The following is a 19079-nucleotide window of genomic DNA, read 5'->3' as shown; positions in this document are numbered from 1 at the left end:
GAGCAGAATTTAAAACCTTTAAGGAATTGGGGAAGTGACTAAGGTGAATCAGTGCCTGCAAGAAAGATGAGTGGAGTGGCAGAATGTGAAGGCATGAGCACAAGAATGACTACCGACGTCCTGGCACAATGGGCAAAGGGTTCCTACCCGAGAGGCTTCAGGGGAAGTGATCCTCAGCCAGCTTTCTGTTAAAGCGAAGATGAAGGGCGTCTTTCTGGAAGACGCTGAGGGTCTAGGGAGTTCAAGAGGTACAGTGGATGAATTTCAGAAGGAAGAAAAGCCCCATGGGCCATTAGACTCTGGGAATTGAGAAAAACTGAGGTTTCTTGGGTAACTTTTTCTGGAATCCAAAGTCCCAGTACAGGATGGTCTCGTCTTGAGCATCTGGCATCTTATTACCCCTAGGTCACAGGTGTGATTCCAGTAATTTCCTGAGCTTTTCTAGCAAATAGGCTGCATGCACCACACCCACTCCTGTCCGAGTTGTCCCTTTGACACTGGTTTGTGACCAGCCAGGGAAGCATATTTCTGTGCTCCTGCCCTAAGGAAGCCCTCACTCCCCTGCTGATTGTGCTGGCCTGGCCCAGGTGCCTCAGTGGGGTCCACAGAGGAGGAGCGGGTTGCAGAGAAAGGCTCCCCCAGCTCAGCTGCCAGCAGCAGTGTTTCCCAAGCTGGAGGACTTGCATACCAGCCTTAAAAACGTACAGCTGCATAGCACCTGTACGCTTTTTACTTAATACTTTTTGTAAATATACTTACATTTTTTTCTTATAGAAATATCTTTTTAAAGGAAATGCATAAGAAAATTGCCCATTTAGACTATTACTGAGAATAATGAATACAGAGCCAGAATGATGAAAATAAAAAATGTCCATCCTTATATACCCCAAACAGTCTCATTTGCCACTTTGGGAAATGGGTGAATCAGAGAACAGTTAAGACCCAAGACTCTCTCCTCCCCCTGAAACAACACACGTGTATTCTCCCCATACTTCTTCTACTTTTCTGTGGCTTACATGTGGGAGAATCAGGTTGAATTATTGTGCTTGAGAAGGGCATTTTTCTAAAGTGGAGGATAGGATTTCCCAGACAGGAACACAGCTCATGGAAAGGTCCTGGGGTAGAAAGGAGCAATCTCATTCAGGGAGTGCAGCATGAGTGAAGACACCTGGGGGAGAGAGGCTTTAGGTCAGGCTGCTTCAGGCGGTGGTAAAAAAAATAAAAATTGGGGTCTTTAAGGTTAAAAATGTGAGTCTTCTTCTAGGAGCAGTGTGAAACTACTAGGGAGGGTCTTAAGTGGGGGAGGTGGAATGATCAGATTTAAGTTTTTAAAAACTCATCTGTCAAGTATGCAGAGAAGGCACTGGAGGGGGTAAATGTAAAATAGACAACTGGGAGAGGCCCTGGCAGAGGCCACATGAGACCTGGTGGCCGTGAAGGGTGGATGGAGCTCTAAGAAATGTTTAGGAGGTAAATGGAGAGCAGGACCTGGTGCTTCTACTGTGGGCATGCTAGCAGGCAGGAGAGGATGGGGATGGTTTCAGCATCTGTCTGGCATGACTTGCTGGAGGGTGGTGAAATGCACTGAGATGGAATATTCTCGATATTTTCTAGTAAGACTATCAGGTTTGATTTTAGACACTTTGAATTTGAGGTAAAGAAAGATGCCTCCAGGTTGAGTACTTGGGTCTACAGCTCAGAAGAAATGTGGGAACTAGATAGGAATTTGAGATGCTTTAGCCTGTGCTTTCGGCTATGTGCTTCTAAAGGCTGGCGTTGCCTACCAGCTTCTGCTTGTCACCGTGACCTCAGGATGTGAGCTGATGTGCACCTGAGTTTCTACCCAGTCAGCTCATTCAACAGCAACTTGGGTTTAAGGCTGGATTGAGAATTCTTTCTCTGAAATAAAGCAAAATATACTCATGTTTTTATATTAACAATCATTGAGAGGCAGGAAGATTTTTTTTCTCCTTTTTCTACTCTTTGAGCTCATTTCCTTCTTCCTTCTTCTTCCTCCTCCTCTTTTTTTTTTTCCTGCTTTTTCTTCTCTCACATTTTTTTTTTCTCCTGTCCACTGTGGTAGCATCTGTTGACCCACACCTATATTTTATATGGGCTTGTCTCCATGACAGAATGGTAACCCTGTGAGATTTTTAACCCAAGTGGAGAGTTAAGGGATACTTTTCATAAACCATTAGTAGGTAACTGCCTGCCCCTCACTTTGCATGGTTACATGCTGCTTGTATCCAGACTTGGGAACCAGAGATTCATGCTTCAGTAGAGACCAGTTATTATTTATAAGTCTTATTTATGCAGCTTAATTAATATTTTCAATTCTGGAGAAATTTTACATGCTGATCACTTTCTGTTAATTTTTAAATTATTTAAAACAATTTTTAGTCACTTTTTCTTCTAATTATACTGCTCTATTTTGATTTTAATAGATTACTGTCCTCGATGAGACATGGACTGTATTCAGGCGTTATAGTCGTTTTCGAGAAATGCATAAAACATTGAAGTTAAAGTATGCAGAGGTAAGTTGTGAAAGAATCATCTCCAAAGAAGAACTTGGGTTTTATGAAGTAATTGGGTGAACTGCATTATCAGTGCTCCACCTTCAGACCTTAGCTCACAGCATCACCTAGTTTCATTTCAGTGACTCATCTGCCAAAGAGCGCTTTTTAATATTTCTCCTTTGTTTCATTTCTACTCTACACAGTTTAAACATTTTCTGAATATAAGATTTTGAAAGTGACAGTAAATAAATTCTTTTTCATAAATTTTATGATAAACTTTTAATCAGATTACAATTTCTTAATTGTGAGTGACACCTATTCAAATGAAATAGTAATAAATTCCTTGGTATAGATTGACACCTTTTTTCTCTTAAAAAATACTATGTTAATACTTAGACTTCTTAACAAGAAGTAAAGTCATAAAAGTTAATTTGCCATCAAACATGGAGGGAGATAGGTAGTAACTATGGCATGTGTTAGACCAGATAGCCAGGGTGACACATTAGTAATTTTTTTGGGGTGGGGAGGCAAAGATTCATTTTTAAAATACTTTTAAACAAAGAATATACTCTTAAAATTAATGTGTATCTTCTAAGTGAATACATTATTGTTGTTATTTTTTTTATCCTCACCTGAGGACATTTTTTTACCTTTATCTTCAGACAGAGCTGGGGGGGGGGGGGAGAGAAACATCGATGTGAGAAAGACACATCTACCGGTTGCCACCTGCATGACCCAACCAGGGCTGGGAATAAACTGCAACCGAGGTACGTGACCTTAGTGGGAACCGAACCCAGGACTCTCTGTTCTGCGTGCCGATGCTCTCACCGCTGAGCCAAACTGGCCAGAGTTTGTTATTATTATCTTTTTACTTCAAACAAAGGAAACTTTGTAAGGCACAGCTCTTTGGGAATTTGGGGTTAAACTGACTGCAGACGAATCGATAGTCACTGCCTAACCAGGCTGCTTTTCCTGAGTAGTCCCTTAACCTTCCCATGCCTCCCACTTGATGTGTAGAAAAATCTTGAGTTCAGGTAAATTTAAGCTATCTCTGAAATTTGTTATTAGGATAGTAAGTTTAAAGTTGAAGCAGCTTGAGTTCTGAATTCCAGTTCAGTATTCCCAAGAGACTTTAGTTCTAGAAGTAACTGCTTCAGTCAAGTTGTTTGTTTCTGCAGTTTTCTCTTCATTTCCCAAGTTAATATTTACAATATAAAGTCAGAGTATTGTGTACATATTAAATGTACCAAGCAACTTGTTTTTAAAATGAGCTTTGCCATCAACTACTTGGTATAAGCTACTACCTCAGTACTTCAATAGTGTACAGATATTCATATTAACGTACAAAGTTCCCACACCAGTTGATGGAAAATTAATAATTTACTTGAAACAAATGGCCAAAAACTTGCCCTGGCCGGTTTGGCTCAGCGGTTGGAGCATTGGCGTGCCGTCTGGAGAGACTCGGGTTCAGTTCCCGCTAGGGGCGCGTACCTTGGTTGCAGTTTGTCCCCAGCCCTGGTTGGGTCATGCAGGTGGCAACCACTCGATGTGTCCCTTTCATGTCGATGTTTCTCTCTCTCTCTCCCCCTCCTACTCTATCTGAACAAAATGTCAAAAAATGTCCTCGGGTGAAGATAAAAAAAAAACAAAAAAACAAATGGCCAAAAACTTTACCAGGATTTTATGTACATAAATATATTTGTGAATTATATGTTATAAATTCGTGATTTATTTCATATCAGTTTCAGTGCCGTCAGTTCAGTGCAATTCCTTGTGGACGCATTTTTTAGACTCCAGTAACACAGACATGGACCAGAGTACAAATGTCTTTCATATATCTTAAATCCATGTGGGAACAGACTGACAATAAACAAGGAGCACATAGCGCTGGCCGGTTTGGCTCAGCGGTTAGAGCGTCGGCCTGTGGTCTGGAGAGACCCGGGTTTGATTCCCGCTAGGGGCACGTACCTTGGTTGCAGTTTGTCCCTGGCCCTGGTTGGGACATGTGGGTGGCGACCACTTGATGTGTCCCTTTCGCGTCAATTTTTCTCTCTCTCTCTCCCTCCCACTCTATCTGAAAAAAATATCGAAAAATGTCCTCAGGTGAGGATAAAAAAAAAAAAAAATACAAGGAGCATATAATAACTAACACTTAAGGAGTAAGCATGCCATGTGGCAGTTCAGTGAAGTTTTACCTTGCAGGGGAACATCAGTGAAATATGATGGAGCAGAAAACGTCGGGCTTCACTGTGAGGTTATATGAGTTGAGCTCTTTGAAGAAATGGCATTTCAGTTGAATATGAGGTGAAGGAATTTAAATGAGTTTACCAAGAAATAACTAACAGTTCTAATCAGTGTTTGTTTTTTTTTTGGTTTTTTTTTTTCATTTATCTTCAGATAGAGCAGAAGGGAGAGAGGGAGGAAGAGAGAGAGAGAAACATCAATGTGAGAGAGACACATCGACTGGTTGCCACCCACACAACCCCAACCGGGGCCGGGGACAGACTGCAACCAAGGTACATGCCCTTAGCAGGAACCGAACCAGAGACTCTCCGCTCCGCGGGCTGACGCTCTAACCACTGAGCCAAACCGGCCAGGGCCTAATCAGTGTTTTTAAAGAAAACTTCGGAACAAACAGAGGCAATCTTTAAAGATAGAAGAAAACTTACTTGGTACCAGACAAAAATAATGAACAGAGATAACTGCATATGTAAAACTGTTTTCTACGGGAAAGATAGTATATTAAATACATGCTGAAATTAAGTGACCTTCAAATGAAGAAAATCAAGCTGGTTTCATTCATTCAGTCATTCATAAATCTGTATTGAGCCTTTGCACTGTGGATATAATTGTGAGCAACACAGACACATTCCTCCTCTCATGAAGCGCAAAGAATGAAGAACGAGAAACAAAAATAATAAACAAGATTATTTTAGACAATGTTAATTAAGTGCCATAGAGAAAATAAAATAGTGAATGTAAAATTAGGATGTGAGAGCTGGTCAACGGGCTACTTTAGATGGGGCAGCGTTGGAAAGGCTTCCTGACAGGGTGACATCTGAGCTGAGATCTGAATGTTGAAAAGGAGCTATGCATGAAAATCTGAAGGTGAGCGCATCTTAGGTAGAGGGAACAGCAAATACAAAGGCCCTCCAGTGGGGCAAAGCTTGGCATGTTCTAAGAACAAAACAACCTGTGCCAAGTGGCAAGTGTGGTAGAGATGAGAGCGGGGAAGTAGGTAGGGACGTGGTCATGTAGGGCCTTGGATTTTATTCTTAGTGCTGTAGGAAACCACTGGAATACCTGAGCATTGAAACTCAGCTGGAATTTTCATTCTATTCATAGATGACTTCTCCCAGAAACCCTTTCCTGAGGACAGACCGATGATCTAAATGATTACCAAGACTGAAAATTGCTTTTCCATGTTGAGTCCAACTTTGTGGCATATAATTTCTTTTTGATACGGACAAAAAAACCCAAAAACTAGTTATGAAAGAGAATGCACAGACGACGCGTGTGTGTGTGTGTGTGTGTATTTAAAAGAGAAGAGCTAATGTGAGTAGTTATTTGAAACCATGAGGTAAGATCCTAAAATAAACACTGCAGGTAGGAAGGGAAACTGTGCTAATTACACACCCTGAGGGGTGTGCTGATGCCACAGATTTTTTGGATACATAGCCATGTGTCTGATTTCCTCACCATTTACTGGGTGCTTACCATACCCTGGTGTTGTGCTGTACTTTTGACATTCATGCTTTCCTGTGCTTGTGTTACACAGCTGGTGAGCAGATACCAGTTTAGAATCTCAGGAAGTTTGACTCTCTTTTCTTTCTAAACAAACAATAATATAAAAATAAAAATGAGGGGAAAATACTTAAAAATGAAGTAGCATCACATTCTAGATCTAGATAAATCTTATTTCAGTAAGAGGACAGCATTACCCATTTAACATGTTCAAGATTAAGCTTATATATCAAGTTGAATATCAGCTATATATATTTTTTCTGTAAAGTGGATTTTTCTTTTGTATAGTCTAACTTTACCTGGTCTTACATGCTAAGTGTTTATTGGCAATGGCAATTGAGATCAATAATGTGCTTATTAGGTATTCATCAACTATGATTGCTCTTATTTATTGTTTGTATTATTGCTGTTTCTGTATATAGTGTTAATCTTGAGGTAATCAACTACCTCCAAGTGACCTTTTTGGCCTGATAACATCCTAGAAATCACTGGACTTTTATAGATGTGCCTTCTTCAGGAAAGCAGAGGGTTCATATCGAAGGATGCTGAAAAGTTCCTTTCATGACTGTTTCATAGCCTAGTAGGGATATATTTTATTTAACTCACTGTTTTACCAAATTGGGCTCATTATTTCTTTGGAAGTAGAAGACAGGGTACTCTTGCTCTATTAATTGCAAGTGTAACAAAATGGTTGGTGAACATTTATTTTATGATATATATTAAATTTACCTAATCATAAAATTGCTTTCCCAGGAAAAAAAATATCAAAAAAACACACTTGAGTATGAAATAATAGAGTTTGTAATATACTTGCCAAGGTAGAGAATCTTGGTTACCTTAAAACTTCAGTTTTGGTTATAGCTTATAATCTTTGGGAACTTTGTCTAAAATTACACCTATTCATTCACATTTCCTTCTGGAATTTTAGCTATGTTCTCTTGTGGGATTGATATCACAGTTCCTTTTATGAAGATATTTTTTTCAGTAATTTTTTTTTCAGATAATATGGTAAAAGATTGAAAATTTTCAAAGATACATGCATAGAATGTAAAAGTTTCTTTTAATCTAACCCTCAGAAGTAACCATTTGTAATGCCCACTCAGTGCCCCAGGGCTGTTCACACAGAGCCTGTGGCCGCCCAGGCAGCTGCCCACACAGAGCCCGTGGCCGCCCATACAGAGCCCACAGCTGTGTAGTGCTGCTGTTTTTGCTCCTCTTCTCAGGTATTAGCTTAGGTGCAAGGAGTTGAGATCCATGTGGGGCAGATTGGAGAACTACCCTGGCCGAGAACCCTACACACTGAGAGAATCAGTGTCTCTGGGAATGAATCCACGGGCAGAGCTTCCAGAGTCTGCAAGGGACATGCTGAGTTATAAGTCACCTCACTCAGAGAAGCCTGCAGCTATGGCTTCCTATGCTTGTCCACAAACAACTGATCAGTTTAGCAAGCAATTTATCATTTTACTCTGAGCAATGGTGGGTGCCTAGTAACAAAGTTGGCATATGACCTGATCAGGTTTCCAGAATATTGTTGATGGACATTGGTTAGTTTCTAGATTTTTGTTGCTGTGACTATTTCCCTATGACATTCTTGAAAATGTCTACATGTATTCTAATCGATGCGTGCAGACTTCTCTGTGAAGAAATTTAGTAAACGATTCAGCTGTTCTTAAAGACAATTTATAAAAAACCAAGATTAAGAAAGAACACGCAGAAACTGGGTAGGCTGAGAACCCTAAGGACCTTCCCCCCATTAGTGAGAAGATATTAAGAGTTCCTTAACCATAATTCAGCTAAATTTTCTAATCTCCCTGTTTACTCACAATTATTTGCTTAGTTATTTACTAAAATGTTTACTTAAGGAGAATGATGTCCACTAAAGACCCCCTCAGGGACACTGTATATACACTTTGGTAATGAACCAGTTAAAAACAGGAGGAACTTGTTGACAGATATAACATGTTGTGAAGAAAGTAGAACTGAGGGTTATTACAAGCAAAATGGACTTTGGAACTGAAAGAGCAAGAAGCCACTGGGACCCATGAAACTCTGGGGCATGCAGATTGAGGGCAGGGAAAAGGCAGAGACCAAAGGAAAGTTTAGTTCATTGTTTTTGTATGGTGACCCATTTCAGAATGGAAAAGAACCATAATTTCTTTGTCTTGTATAAAGCTGAAGAAGAACGGATTGGCTGCACATGGTCTTGGGTCGTATGTAATAAGCATGACGCTCATTCTGTTTTCAGAGTCAGTGTGCAGGGGCTGAGCTCGCCCTTGATGTGCTGTTATTCAAGACTTTTAAAACCATTGTTTTGTTTTTATGTATTCTTTAATTTTAGCAGTTTCTACTGGATTCTAAATAGGTTTCCCTTTTGTTTTGAATTAATTTGTCTTCTTGATATACTGACATGTATTGTGCAAAAAAATCAGTCTTGTTTTCTTCCCTGTTCCCTTCATTGACCTTGTTTGGATCTTAGTCAGATTGAACCCTGTGTTTTCAAATTCCGTATCTGTAAAATGATAATACCACATCTAGTTTGTACAAATTGTGAGAGCCTCAGATAGTGTGTTATTGAGAGCGCTACAAAGTAGTATGCATCTCCAGAGAGCATGTCTTGGAAATTTTCTCATACAAATTATCACAGTACCCTTTTTCTATATGAAAGCTATATAAAAATCACTATAATCCTTTAAAAATCAGTATAATCCTTTAAAAATCAGTATAATCTATTAAAATCAGTATAATCCTTTAAAATATCCGTAAAGGTATGTGCTCAGGTACAAACTTTCACCAAGTGTCCTCTTTTCTTGATGGAAGAGGCAGATTTGCTACTTATATCTAGTGTCCATGAAGTCCACATCATAGTCCATTAAGCCAAAATCATCAAGAAGCTGAAAAGAAACACTTTTAAAGCCACATCCCCTTCCACCACTAGAATGAATAGTGAAGACATAGTGCCCCCCTCCTTCCCCCCTTTTGAATGAGAGTCTGTGAGTGTATTTAATAAAGTAGAAGGACACAGGACTGGGAGAGCAGAGGATTGCTGAGAGGTTCAGAGACTCCAACCCCTGTCTGATTTTAGAGGACTTTATTTTAGTACACTTAACAAGGTGTCCTCCCTTCTACAGTCACCTTACCTTTGTAGAGAATCATCTACAGTGAAAGCAGTGAAGCATTGGAACCCATCCTTGAGGGCCCTTTTATAATTTTGACTAAGAGTGATTCTGAAGCAGGTTTGTGCTGCTGTGCCGAGAGTCAAGAGGATGAGCCATGAAAATCTGATACTTTATGTATTAAAATGTACAAACAAAATAAATGCTAAGGCAATTTTTAAAAATATATATTTTCATCGTTGAAAGTATTACAGATGTCCCCTATATTTTCCTCCATTGACCCCTTCCACCCCACTCCGATCCCCTAGGCCTTCACCACACTGTTGTCTGTGTCCGTGGGTTATGCACATATGCATATAAGTTTATTGGTTTACCCCCCCCCCCCACCTCCTCTGAGATTTGTCAGCCTGTTCCATGTATCCATGCCTCTGGACCTATTTTGTTTGTCAGTTTATTTTGTTCATTAGATTCCACATACATATAAGTGAAATCACGTGGTACTTGTCTTTCTCTGACTGGCGTATTTCACTTAGCGTAATACTCTCCAGTACCCTCCATACTGTCTCAAAGGGTGAGAGATTCTTCTTTTTCACAGCTGCGTAGTATTGTAAATATACTATAGTGTTTAATTCATTCATCTATTGATAGACATTTGGGCTGTTTCCGGATCTTAGCTATTGGAAATAATGCTGCTATGAACATAGGGGTACATATGTGTCTCATTGGTGTTTCAGGCTTCTTAGGATATATTCCTATAAGTGGGATCACTGGGTCAAATGGCAGTTCCATTTTTTAATTTTTTGAGGTAACACCATAGTGTTTTTCATAGTGGCTGCACCAGTCTGCATTCCCACCAGCAGTGTACTAGAGTTCTCTTCTCTCCACACCCTCGCCAACACTTGTTGTTTGATGATTTGTTGATGGCGGCCATTCTGACAGGTGTGAGGTGATATCTCATAGTTGTTTTAATTTGCATTTGTCTTATCAGAACTTTAAAAAAATAATAATTGTTTATTTTAGAGAGAGAACAAGGGAGAGGGAGAGAGAGATACAGATATCTGTAAGAGAGAACATCAATTGACCACCTCCTGCATGCCTCCCAACAGGGGATTGGACTCACAACCTGGGCATATGCTCTGATGGGAAATCAAACCAGTTACCTCTTGGTGTATGAGTCAGTGCTCAACCAGTGAGCCACACTAGCCAGGCTCTGATTGGAACTTTTAATGGTTGTATGTGGTGAAAGCATAAGTTAGTGGAACATGCCATGTTGCCTATCTGCATCATAATTTAGTTATGATGTCATTAGAGTTCCTGAATTTCAAACAGGATCAGCCTTCATTTGCTGCACCCGTAGGGGCCTTCTTGCAGAGCCAAGGGGAAAATATTTTCAAAGCCTTCAAGTAAAGCATGAAGGATTGCTGTATTAGAGCCACTCTTCTGTTTCTCTTCTGGCAGTGTCTAGGTGCCCAGTAAATACCAGTGAGACTGAAGAAAACGATTAGGCAAGAGGTTGTTTAATTTGTATATGAGACTTTCAGTTTGTCTGATAGAACCATTTCTCATCTTCTTTATTTTCCAAGTAATTTCCCCAAAGCAACACCAGAAAAGGGAAAGAAAACAAACTGACCATCAGCCTTGTATTTGTCTTGGATAGCTATTTATCATCCAGCACTAAAATGTATTTGAAACAGTCTTATAAACAGCATTCCAAATTTAATATAAAAATTGCAGATCTGCTCACCACTTAAATTATAATGCTACCAACCATAGCCACAGGGAACATCTAGTAAGCCTTAGATAAATTCAGTTGCATCAAGCCCTCAGCCTGCTTGAATTTTTAAATAGCAAGCAGCTATGTAGGCAATCCTCCTGCCGGCACGTCAGAGGCTGAGCTGCCTCACTTTGGATGTGTCACACCATTCTCTCTACCTGATAGTGACCAGTATTTAATCACTGTCTTCAGGGGTGGGGGCACGGAGTGCATCAGAATTAGCAGGGAACCTTTCCCAAGATATGTGGACCCAGGCCCAAAACTAGGAAACTCGGATTTAGTACATCTGATGTGGGGCCTGAGAGTGTGGAGCTGGGGGAAAAGCATCCCCCAAATGATGCTCTCTGGGCCACTGGTTAAGACACTGCCTGTCATTTTGTAGCCACCTTGGCAGTATCCATTGATTTTTCATTATTATATATCACCAAGCCTAGAATGTGATTTCCAGTGACAAATAATCTTGTCAGAATTAATGACAGGCTAGTTTAAAACTAGACAATGAAAACACGTGGATTCTCTCTTCGATCATCAAAGACTGTGTAGCAGACTGTATCAGGCTTTCCTCTGCAACCAGCAAGGGACCTTCAATATCAAACCTTTTCCCCTACTAGAAAAATAAGTAGTTAAAGATGGACAGTCCAGTTTTTCATTTTAGAAATGAGAAGTCATATGCACAGAGTTTTATTCAAAGTCACATCAAGACTTGGGGCATAGACAAGGTTCATGTCTCCTGATTCTTGGTCCTTTTTTGTCCTGAGTCTCCCTCTCCAAGACTTCATTCAGGATGGGGGAGTTTTCAGAGAACTCCAGTGAGACCAAAGAGGAGAAAATATATTCCCTGTAAAAATCTGCTGGATAGCGAGGTCCCATGGATGGTAACGACAAATGGGGTCCTTCTTTGGAATGTCATGATAATGACAGGCTCCTGTGATGTCTCGTCCCTGCAGGAGACAGTTAACATCCTAGTCAGAGATGGAAAATGCAAGCATTTGAATTAGTTCAACTGCATAATTATTCTTTAAAAATGAAATATTAAATTCTCAGACTGAAATGTCATTTTCAAAAAGTGTTGGGACATATGAATGTCCTGTAACCTATCTTCACTGGCTCATGCCTAAGTAAAATTGACACTGGCCTTGGGAGGAGTGAGATTTTATGTGGAGAAGTTACTACCTTTATACCCAGTATAATGAAGTCAGTGCCGTCCAAACTAGGTTCCCAACCATGGTTTTATACCTAGATGACTCCAAGATGGCACTTCAGTGAAACAGGACAGCACCTTCCTTCAGCACTTGCCCAGTTGTAATCACTGCCTGCTCTACATGGACCACCGGCAAAGAATTCTGCCTGGTCTTTCATTCAGGAGATCTTTAATGAGAGTCCAGTATGTGCCAAGCACTGGGCTAGGCACATAGCAGGTGTTCATAAATACTGTGTGGTGTGCTCAACTTACCATAGCAGAGGTGTGAGGGTAGCTCATTGCTCCTTTATAATCCACCTCGGTTGTCCTGAAGAGTTGCTGCTTCATGCCTCTAACAAATCAAACTTGGAGGTGAATTGCTTGTTTGTTTGTGGATGTATTTCTCAGTGACAGCTGTTCTTATAAGGCCTTGGGAGCTGCTATTAATTTTGAGTAGTCAGAAATGCTTCCATCTAGTCAACTGTGAGAATGATGGCAGTCCTTTGATGAGTTTTCATTATTTGTATTTCTCAAAAGCCAGAGTGGCTGGAATTTTCAGCCACAAACCTGGAGGGTGTGAATGTTTCAAAAGCTGATGGTTATCATGTAGGTGCATCTACTTGCAAAAGACATATTATAGCGGTTTGACCAATTAGAGTGCCATATACGATATTTTCCTCTCATCTTTAAAAACTAGGTACTAGTTAGGTAGTCAAGTATTACATGAGTAAAGAAAATGTGTTGTAAATGAGGGATGACTATAAAGTACACTTATATCAGGTAGTAATGGAAGTCAAATGTTTTTATTAGTAAAGATTCCATAATTTATTAGTTGTCCTCATTTTTCTTTCAGTGATTTATAATCCAGTTTTAGCTGTTTAACTGTTATACAATCATAAAAGATCAGCAAGACTTTTTACTGCTCATTTTAATTTCTTTTCTGTGTTAAGGCTGTGATTATTTATATTCAATTGAATAACAGTGCCATTTATCAAAACCTGTGCTATCTGTTGCCTCCGAGACCACGTGGACTTAATATGGGGTCTGTCTAACCTAAAAAGTGAATTTGGCCAAGAGAGAAGGGCTTCTAATAGGAACAAACATTTCCATTACATTTAGTTTGTTTTCTTGATGGCAGCAGACTGGCTGACCTCTTGTAATAAACATTGAAGTCAGAATTTCAATGTGATGGTTCTTAAATGATAACGGGGCTGCATCAGTTCACTGGGAATCGGTAAAACCAGTGAACAGGTAAAACCAACATGTAGATGGAAATTTCACTCTGAGGTCATGAAGATCGTTAATAAGTATTACAAAGCAACAGAGAATGCTAACTATATTTCTGATATACATATAGCTAGCAAACATGATGGATGAATGGATGGGATATTCAATGTTTTCATTTTCCCAAAACTGAGATTCATAAATAATCCTGTAAAATGCCTAGTCTAGTTATAAGCAACTACTAATTCTATCTGATGCAGTTGATAATTCTTTATATAGATCTGTTATTCAATTTAAAAATCAGAGGCTTTTTCAAATACCCAAAGTTAATAAACTGGGTTTTTAGACTTCACAGGCAGTGTAAAAGAGATAAAAATTTCACTGGGAATCAGTAGGTCCAAAATTATTGATTATATTTTTCTAATAGCTTTTATTTCAGTTCTTTTGTCTTTAGAATGTGTTTTATTTACTAAGTTGCAGAACAAGCATGTCATTATTTTCTCTTAGACCAAAAAAAAAAAAAAAAGTGCTATTTTAATCCTTTTTTGTTTCTTGTGTTTTACTCTGCATAATCAAATTTCATAATTATACAAAGTAGACCATAGGGCTGTTGTTAAATTTTATTCAGTGTTCTTTAGGTCTGTCATGTCTCCCACAAATATTCCATTTATTTTGCCTCAGTCATCATATTTAATTTTAATGTACAGTTTTCCCTTAAGAGCTCAAATATCTTTGCATCACTTCCCACTCCTGCTGTAAAGATAATGGCTGTAGCAGGAAAAGATATCATTGTAAGGGTTTTCTGCATTCCCATTGTGTCTGTCTATTTCTATTCCACAACCTCTTGAAAGGTAATGTTTTATTATTATATTGGGCTCTATTTTCTCTCTACACATCTTTGCCTTCAAATAAGAATGCTGTAAAGATTTTACAGGAAGTAAAGTACATTCCTCAAAAGCAATATAGCCAAGATAATAGGTAAAATATCTCCATGTTATCTGAGTGCTACTTCTAACTCAATATAGAGAGATTTCAATCATCAGCACCTTGGTTACAGAATTTCAGAGCTGAAGGAAACTTAAAAATCTTAGTTCAACGTCCTCATTTTAACAGCTGACAAAACTGGAAACTAGACAGGTTTTACTCATTGCTCAAGATTATATAACCCTCCCTTTTCTGAGCTGAGACTTGAAATGTGATTGCCCCAATCCCAGGTTATTAAAATAAAAAGACATGGTAATAATTTTACTTTAATTAGAATTCATTAGATTTGTAAAAAGAATAATCACGTTTTATTGTTTCTATAAAAATGATACATGTTCATTTATAAAAATTATACATAATACAACTAAAAAGCAACAGATTGCCTAAAATCGTTCTCTAAATATAATTAATGTTACCATTTAATGGACATTATTTTAAGTTTTTAAATGAATAGGCACAAATAAAAGGATAGATCCATAGAGTGATAAAAATTTAAATAATAAAAAGAATAGGAAGAAAGAATGAAATAGCTTTATAACATTGTGTTTCATTACAAACATTAATTTTACTTGAATGTTATGGAAGTGAGAGAAAATACAGTAAAAATGAAGAAATTGCTGACTAAACTTAAAATTAAATGTTTCTTCACCACAATCTATTAAGATCTCTAAAATATCTGACTTTAAGAAAAAAGATTAAAAAATAGTAATATGTTTGTTGCTAGTTGTCAGTGTTTTCATTTTACAAATTATCAATTGCATTTTCCTTTTATAAATGATCAATTGACTTTCCTAATAAATAACATTATTACACTTTATTTACTCCCATCTCCCAAATTCGTAAAATTATATTACTATTTTTACATTGTCAAGATATATAACATTCACATTCTTTTAGACATAAATTAGATATAACTCCATCTTTGTTGTACCTTTAAATAGAGGCAGTATTTACTTGACCATGGTCTTTTCTTCCCGAGATCTTTATATTGTGCTGTGTCTTGGTGAGTTTCAGTCATCCAATATGTTTTTGAGAAATGTACCTTGATGTGTTTTACCTGATTTCTTACCCGCTTGAGAATCTCTGTGGCCTGCATCCTTGACTTTGGTTAGCTATAAACCTTTTTTGGGTTGCATTTTCTTTCCTAAGCACATATCATTTTGCATTGTTATTTTCTCTAGGCTGCATATGGTATGTAATCTGTGTTATTGTGTTCATTCCACTTTTGTTCCTTTACTGGGGCTTTCATTCCAATCCTATTTTTGTGAGTTGGGGTTTACCTTTTTTTTTAGCAGGTTGAGGAGGAGGTGTGGCAAGTCAGGGGTAGAGAATGTAGTGGTAAGTAACTAATTTTTCTTTTTTCAGTCAATTTTGTTTGTTTTACAATAGTTTCAGGTTGTATTTTTAGCTTTTCACCGTGCCTTGGGATTTATTGCTGAAAGCCGATGTGTGATGAAAGGATTGGAGGCGTTGTAACTGTTAGGTTCCAGGCTGTGTTTGCTGTTCGCTGTTTGCTGGAGGTGTCAGAGGCTGCAGTTTCCTCTAGTGCCCTTGCTTTGGCTTCCCCTGTTGTTTGGGGGTTTTCCTAGAGACAGCTTTTTAATTTAATTTAATTTTAATTACTATTTACATTCAGAATTATTTTGTATTAGTTTCAGGGGTATAGCATACTGGTTGACAGTCATATACTTCACAAAGTGGTCCCCCCAGTATTTCTAGTACCCACCTGGCACTGTACAGTTATTGCCGTATTATTGACTGTATTCCCTATGCTGTACTTTACATCCCCGTGACTATTTGTAACTACCAATTCCTACTTCTTAATCCCTTCACCTTTTTCACCCAAACCCCCACTCCTCTAGCAGCCATCCGTCTGTTCTCTGTGTCGGGAGTCTGTTTCCAAGAGACTTCTTCAGCAGAGTCCGAGGCTTGCTGTCCTCGTAGCTGTGATCCCCTGTGGTTGTACAGGAGCCTGGGGATGTGGTGGTGATGGGTGCGGGGAGGGGCAGTGCTCCACAGGCCTGCGATCAGGGCCCAGTGTTGGTAAGCCTGAGTGGGGCATTTAACTTCCCCCAGCTCAGTTAGGCTTTGGTAACACCCAAGGTGGATAGATTTTGGTTAAAAGAGTTTCCCTTGAGGGCCAGCCTTGTAAAGGAGAACAGAGAGTTCTGGGTGTATTTCACCTGCCAGAACTGAGGGGATTTTCCTCCCATCCTCACAGTGAGAATCTGGTGGGACTCCTGAAGGAAAAACTCATGAAAGTGTGGAGACCACCCCAACACCCTCCAATGCTACTCTCCTCCCAGCCTTTAGCTCTCATACTCATCTACACTTAGCATCCAGCCGTTCATCCATACTGGTTCCAGCTTGGGTTTCTATGCCGCTGAGCTGTGGTTCTCTGTCTCTGTCTGCCTGCATGCCTGCCTCTCCGATTTGGGACAGTAGTTTGCTCTGTGACCTCAGTTCGCTGATGAATCTTGGAAGAGTACAGTGATACCTCGGTTCTCGAACATAATTCGTTCCAGGAGGACGGTCGAGAACCAAATTGTTCGAGAACCGAAGCAATGAAACCCAATAGGAAATAATGGAAACTGGATTAATTCGTTCCAAGCCCCAGAAAATGCCTATTTACTGGCCTAATTTGTATATAATATGTAGAAAAACATAAGTCTCAACAAGAAATAAAAGTGTACAGTATGTCTAAGGGTTAAATTCAGTGTAAAGCGTGACTCTCTCCACAAAGCGTGACTCTCTCTCTGCACTCACACTGATGACGCAAGCAAGGCGCGCTGGGCCGAATGAACGCCATTCGGCTCAACTCGGCTCATCTCGGAAGTTCGAGTTCCAAATATTTGTTCGGATTCCAAGACAAAAGTTTCTCGAATCTCCTGGTCGAATACCGATTTGGTCGAAAGTCAAGGCGTTCGAGAACCGAGGTATCACTGTAGTTGTTTTTTAATTTGTTCAGCTCCCTCCTCCCCCCGCCCCTGTGATGACAGGAGTAATGGCTTCTAAACTCCGTAAGTATCGGTTCAGAAACCAGAAGTTCTATTTGAATAGTTTTAGATTTACAGAAAAAATTTGTGAAGTTAGCTCAGAGAGTTTCATGTACCCCATACCTATTATTAACAACTTCCATTAGTATAGTACATTTGTCACAATGATTGCTACATTGTGAACCGATATTGATGTATTACTAACTGAAGTATATTTTTCAGATTTCCTTAGTTTTTACCTAATATCTTCTGTTCCAGGATCCCACCCAGGACACTACATTGCATTTAGTCATTATGTCTCTCTTCTTAGGCTCCTCTTGGCTGGGACAGTTTCTCATGCTTACCTTGTTTTTGATGACCTAGACAGTTTTGAGGAGTGCTGTTATAGAATGTCCCCATTGGGATTTGTCTGTTGTTTTCCTCATGACTAGAGTTATGATTAGATTAATTATGGGGTTCAGGGATTCCTCCACAGAAATAAATAAAATGTCATTCTCATCACATCCTAGAAAGGATACATCACTGTCCACAGTGACCTTGATCACCTGGCTCAGCTCTATCCTGCTTCCTCCACCAGAAATTTACTCAATTTTTGCTCTGTCTATGCTGTGTTCTTTGGAGGAAGTCACTGTGCAAAGCACACATTTTAGTAATGGGGAGATGACGTTCTACTTCCTTGAGGGTAAAGTGTCTACATAAATATTTTGGAATTTTTCTGTGTGGGAGGCTTCTCTGTTCTTCCCCATTTATTCAATTGTTTATCCAATCATTATGTTCTGGGTTATAAGCCAACATTATTATTTTTATTTTATTGTTTAAATTGGTATAGCTTGACCATTAGGAGCTCCTTTGCTTGTCACCTGTGTTCCTTCATAAACTCCTGCAGTGCGCCTTTGGAGCCTGTCTTCTGGCACCGCAGGTGCTTTGGGCTCTTACACGTCCCCTGCCCCAGTGCAGGAGTCAGCCGCTCCTCCAAGAGCTAACTCGCTTTCATGCTCCTTCCTCTGTACTCTCTTCCTTCAGCCTGTGTATCACTTTGTTTTTATTTTGGTTCTTTTTTAGAGGTTTTTTTTGTGGTTCTTACAAAACTATAAATAGTTTCTTGTCTGAATTCTTTCCGGCTGCCTTGGACCAATCCTTGTGGTATATGTTCTGTTTCTGGTGTTTGCTTATGTTTCATTCAACTCTCCTCATTCCACCATTTTATTCAAGTTCCAGTTTTGGTGGCTTCTAATTATTTTTCATCTTTAAATAAAGTGGACTAATTGTTGGGAGGAAACAGCAATGTATCATGGGGTCAAGGAGAGGACAGATACTAGGGAGGAGAAAGTCAGCAAACTGATACATGCCTAAACTTTTGCTGGGAATTTATCTGAAGTTTTTCCACCATTTACTTTTCCTTATTTTAGGAAACATTTTCTCTTATTTTTTGGTGGTCAGAAGAGCTATCACTGGCTATGGCCATAAGGCAAATACTTGCCCTCTGGCCTTCTGTCCCTCTAACACTATGAGCTTCTCTGGCTTTTCCCTCTCACAGCCTCTGCCAGC

The 19079-nt window shown here is 39.3% G+C and overlaps 1 protein-coding gene across 1 annotated transcript in view; it reads left to right on the top strand.

Annotated features, from left to right (window-relative positions):
• The window catches only part of KIF16B (kinesin family member 16B), a 342743-nt gene that overhangs the window by 267911 nt on the left and 55753 nt on the right, over positions 1-19079 (top strand). The window contains exon 24 of the mRNA XM_036244893.1: positions 2445-2534. Coding sequence (XP_036100786.1) covers positions 2445-2534 — 90 coding nt within the window. The remainder of the gene's footprint in view (positions 1-2444; positions 2535-19079) is intronic.

This window comes from Molossus molossus, unplaced genomic scaffold (genome assembly GCF_014108415.1).
Source record: "Molossus molossus isolate mMolMol1 unplaced genomic scaffold, mMolMol1.p scaffold_m16_p_6, whole genome shotgun sequence".
In the NCBI taxonomy this organism is placed as follows: Eukaryota; Metazoa; Chordata; class Mammalia; order Chiroptera; family Molossidae; genus Molossus; species Molossus molossus.
This window is presented reverse-complemented; position numbering and strand designations above follow the sequence as displayed.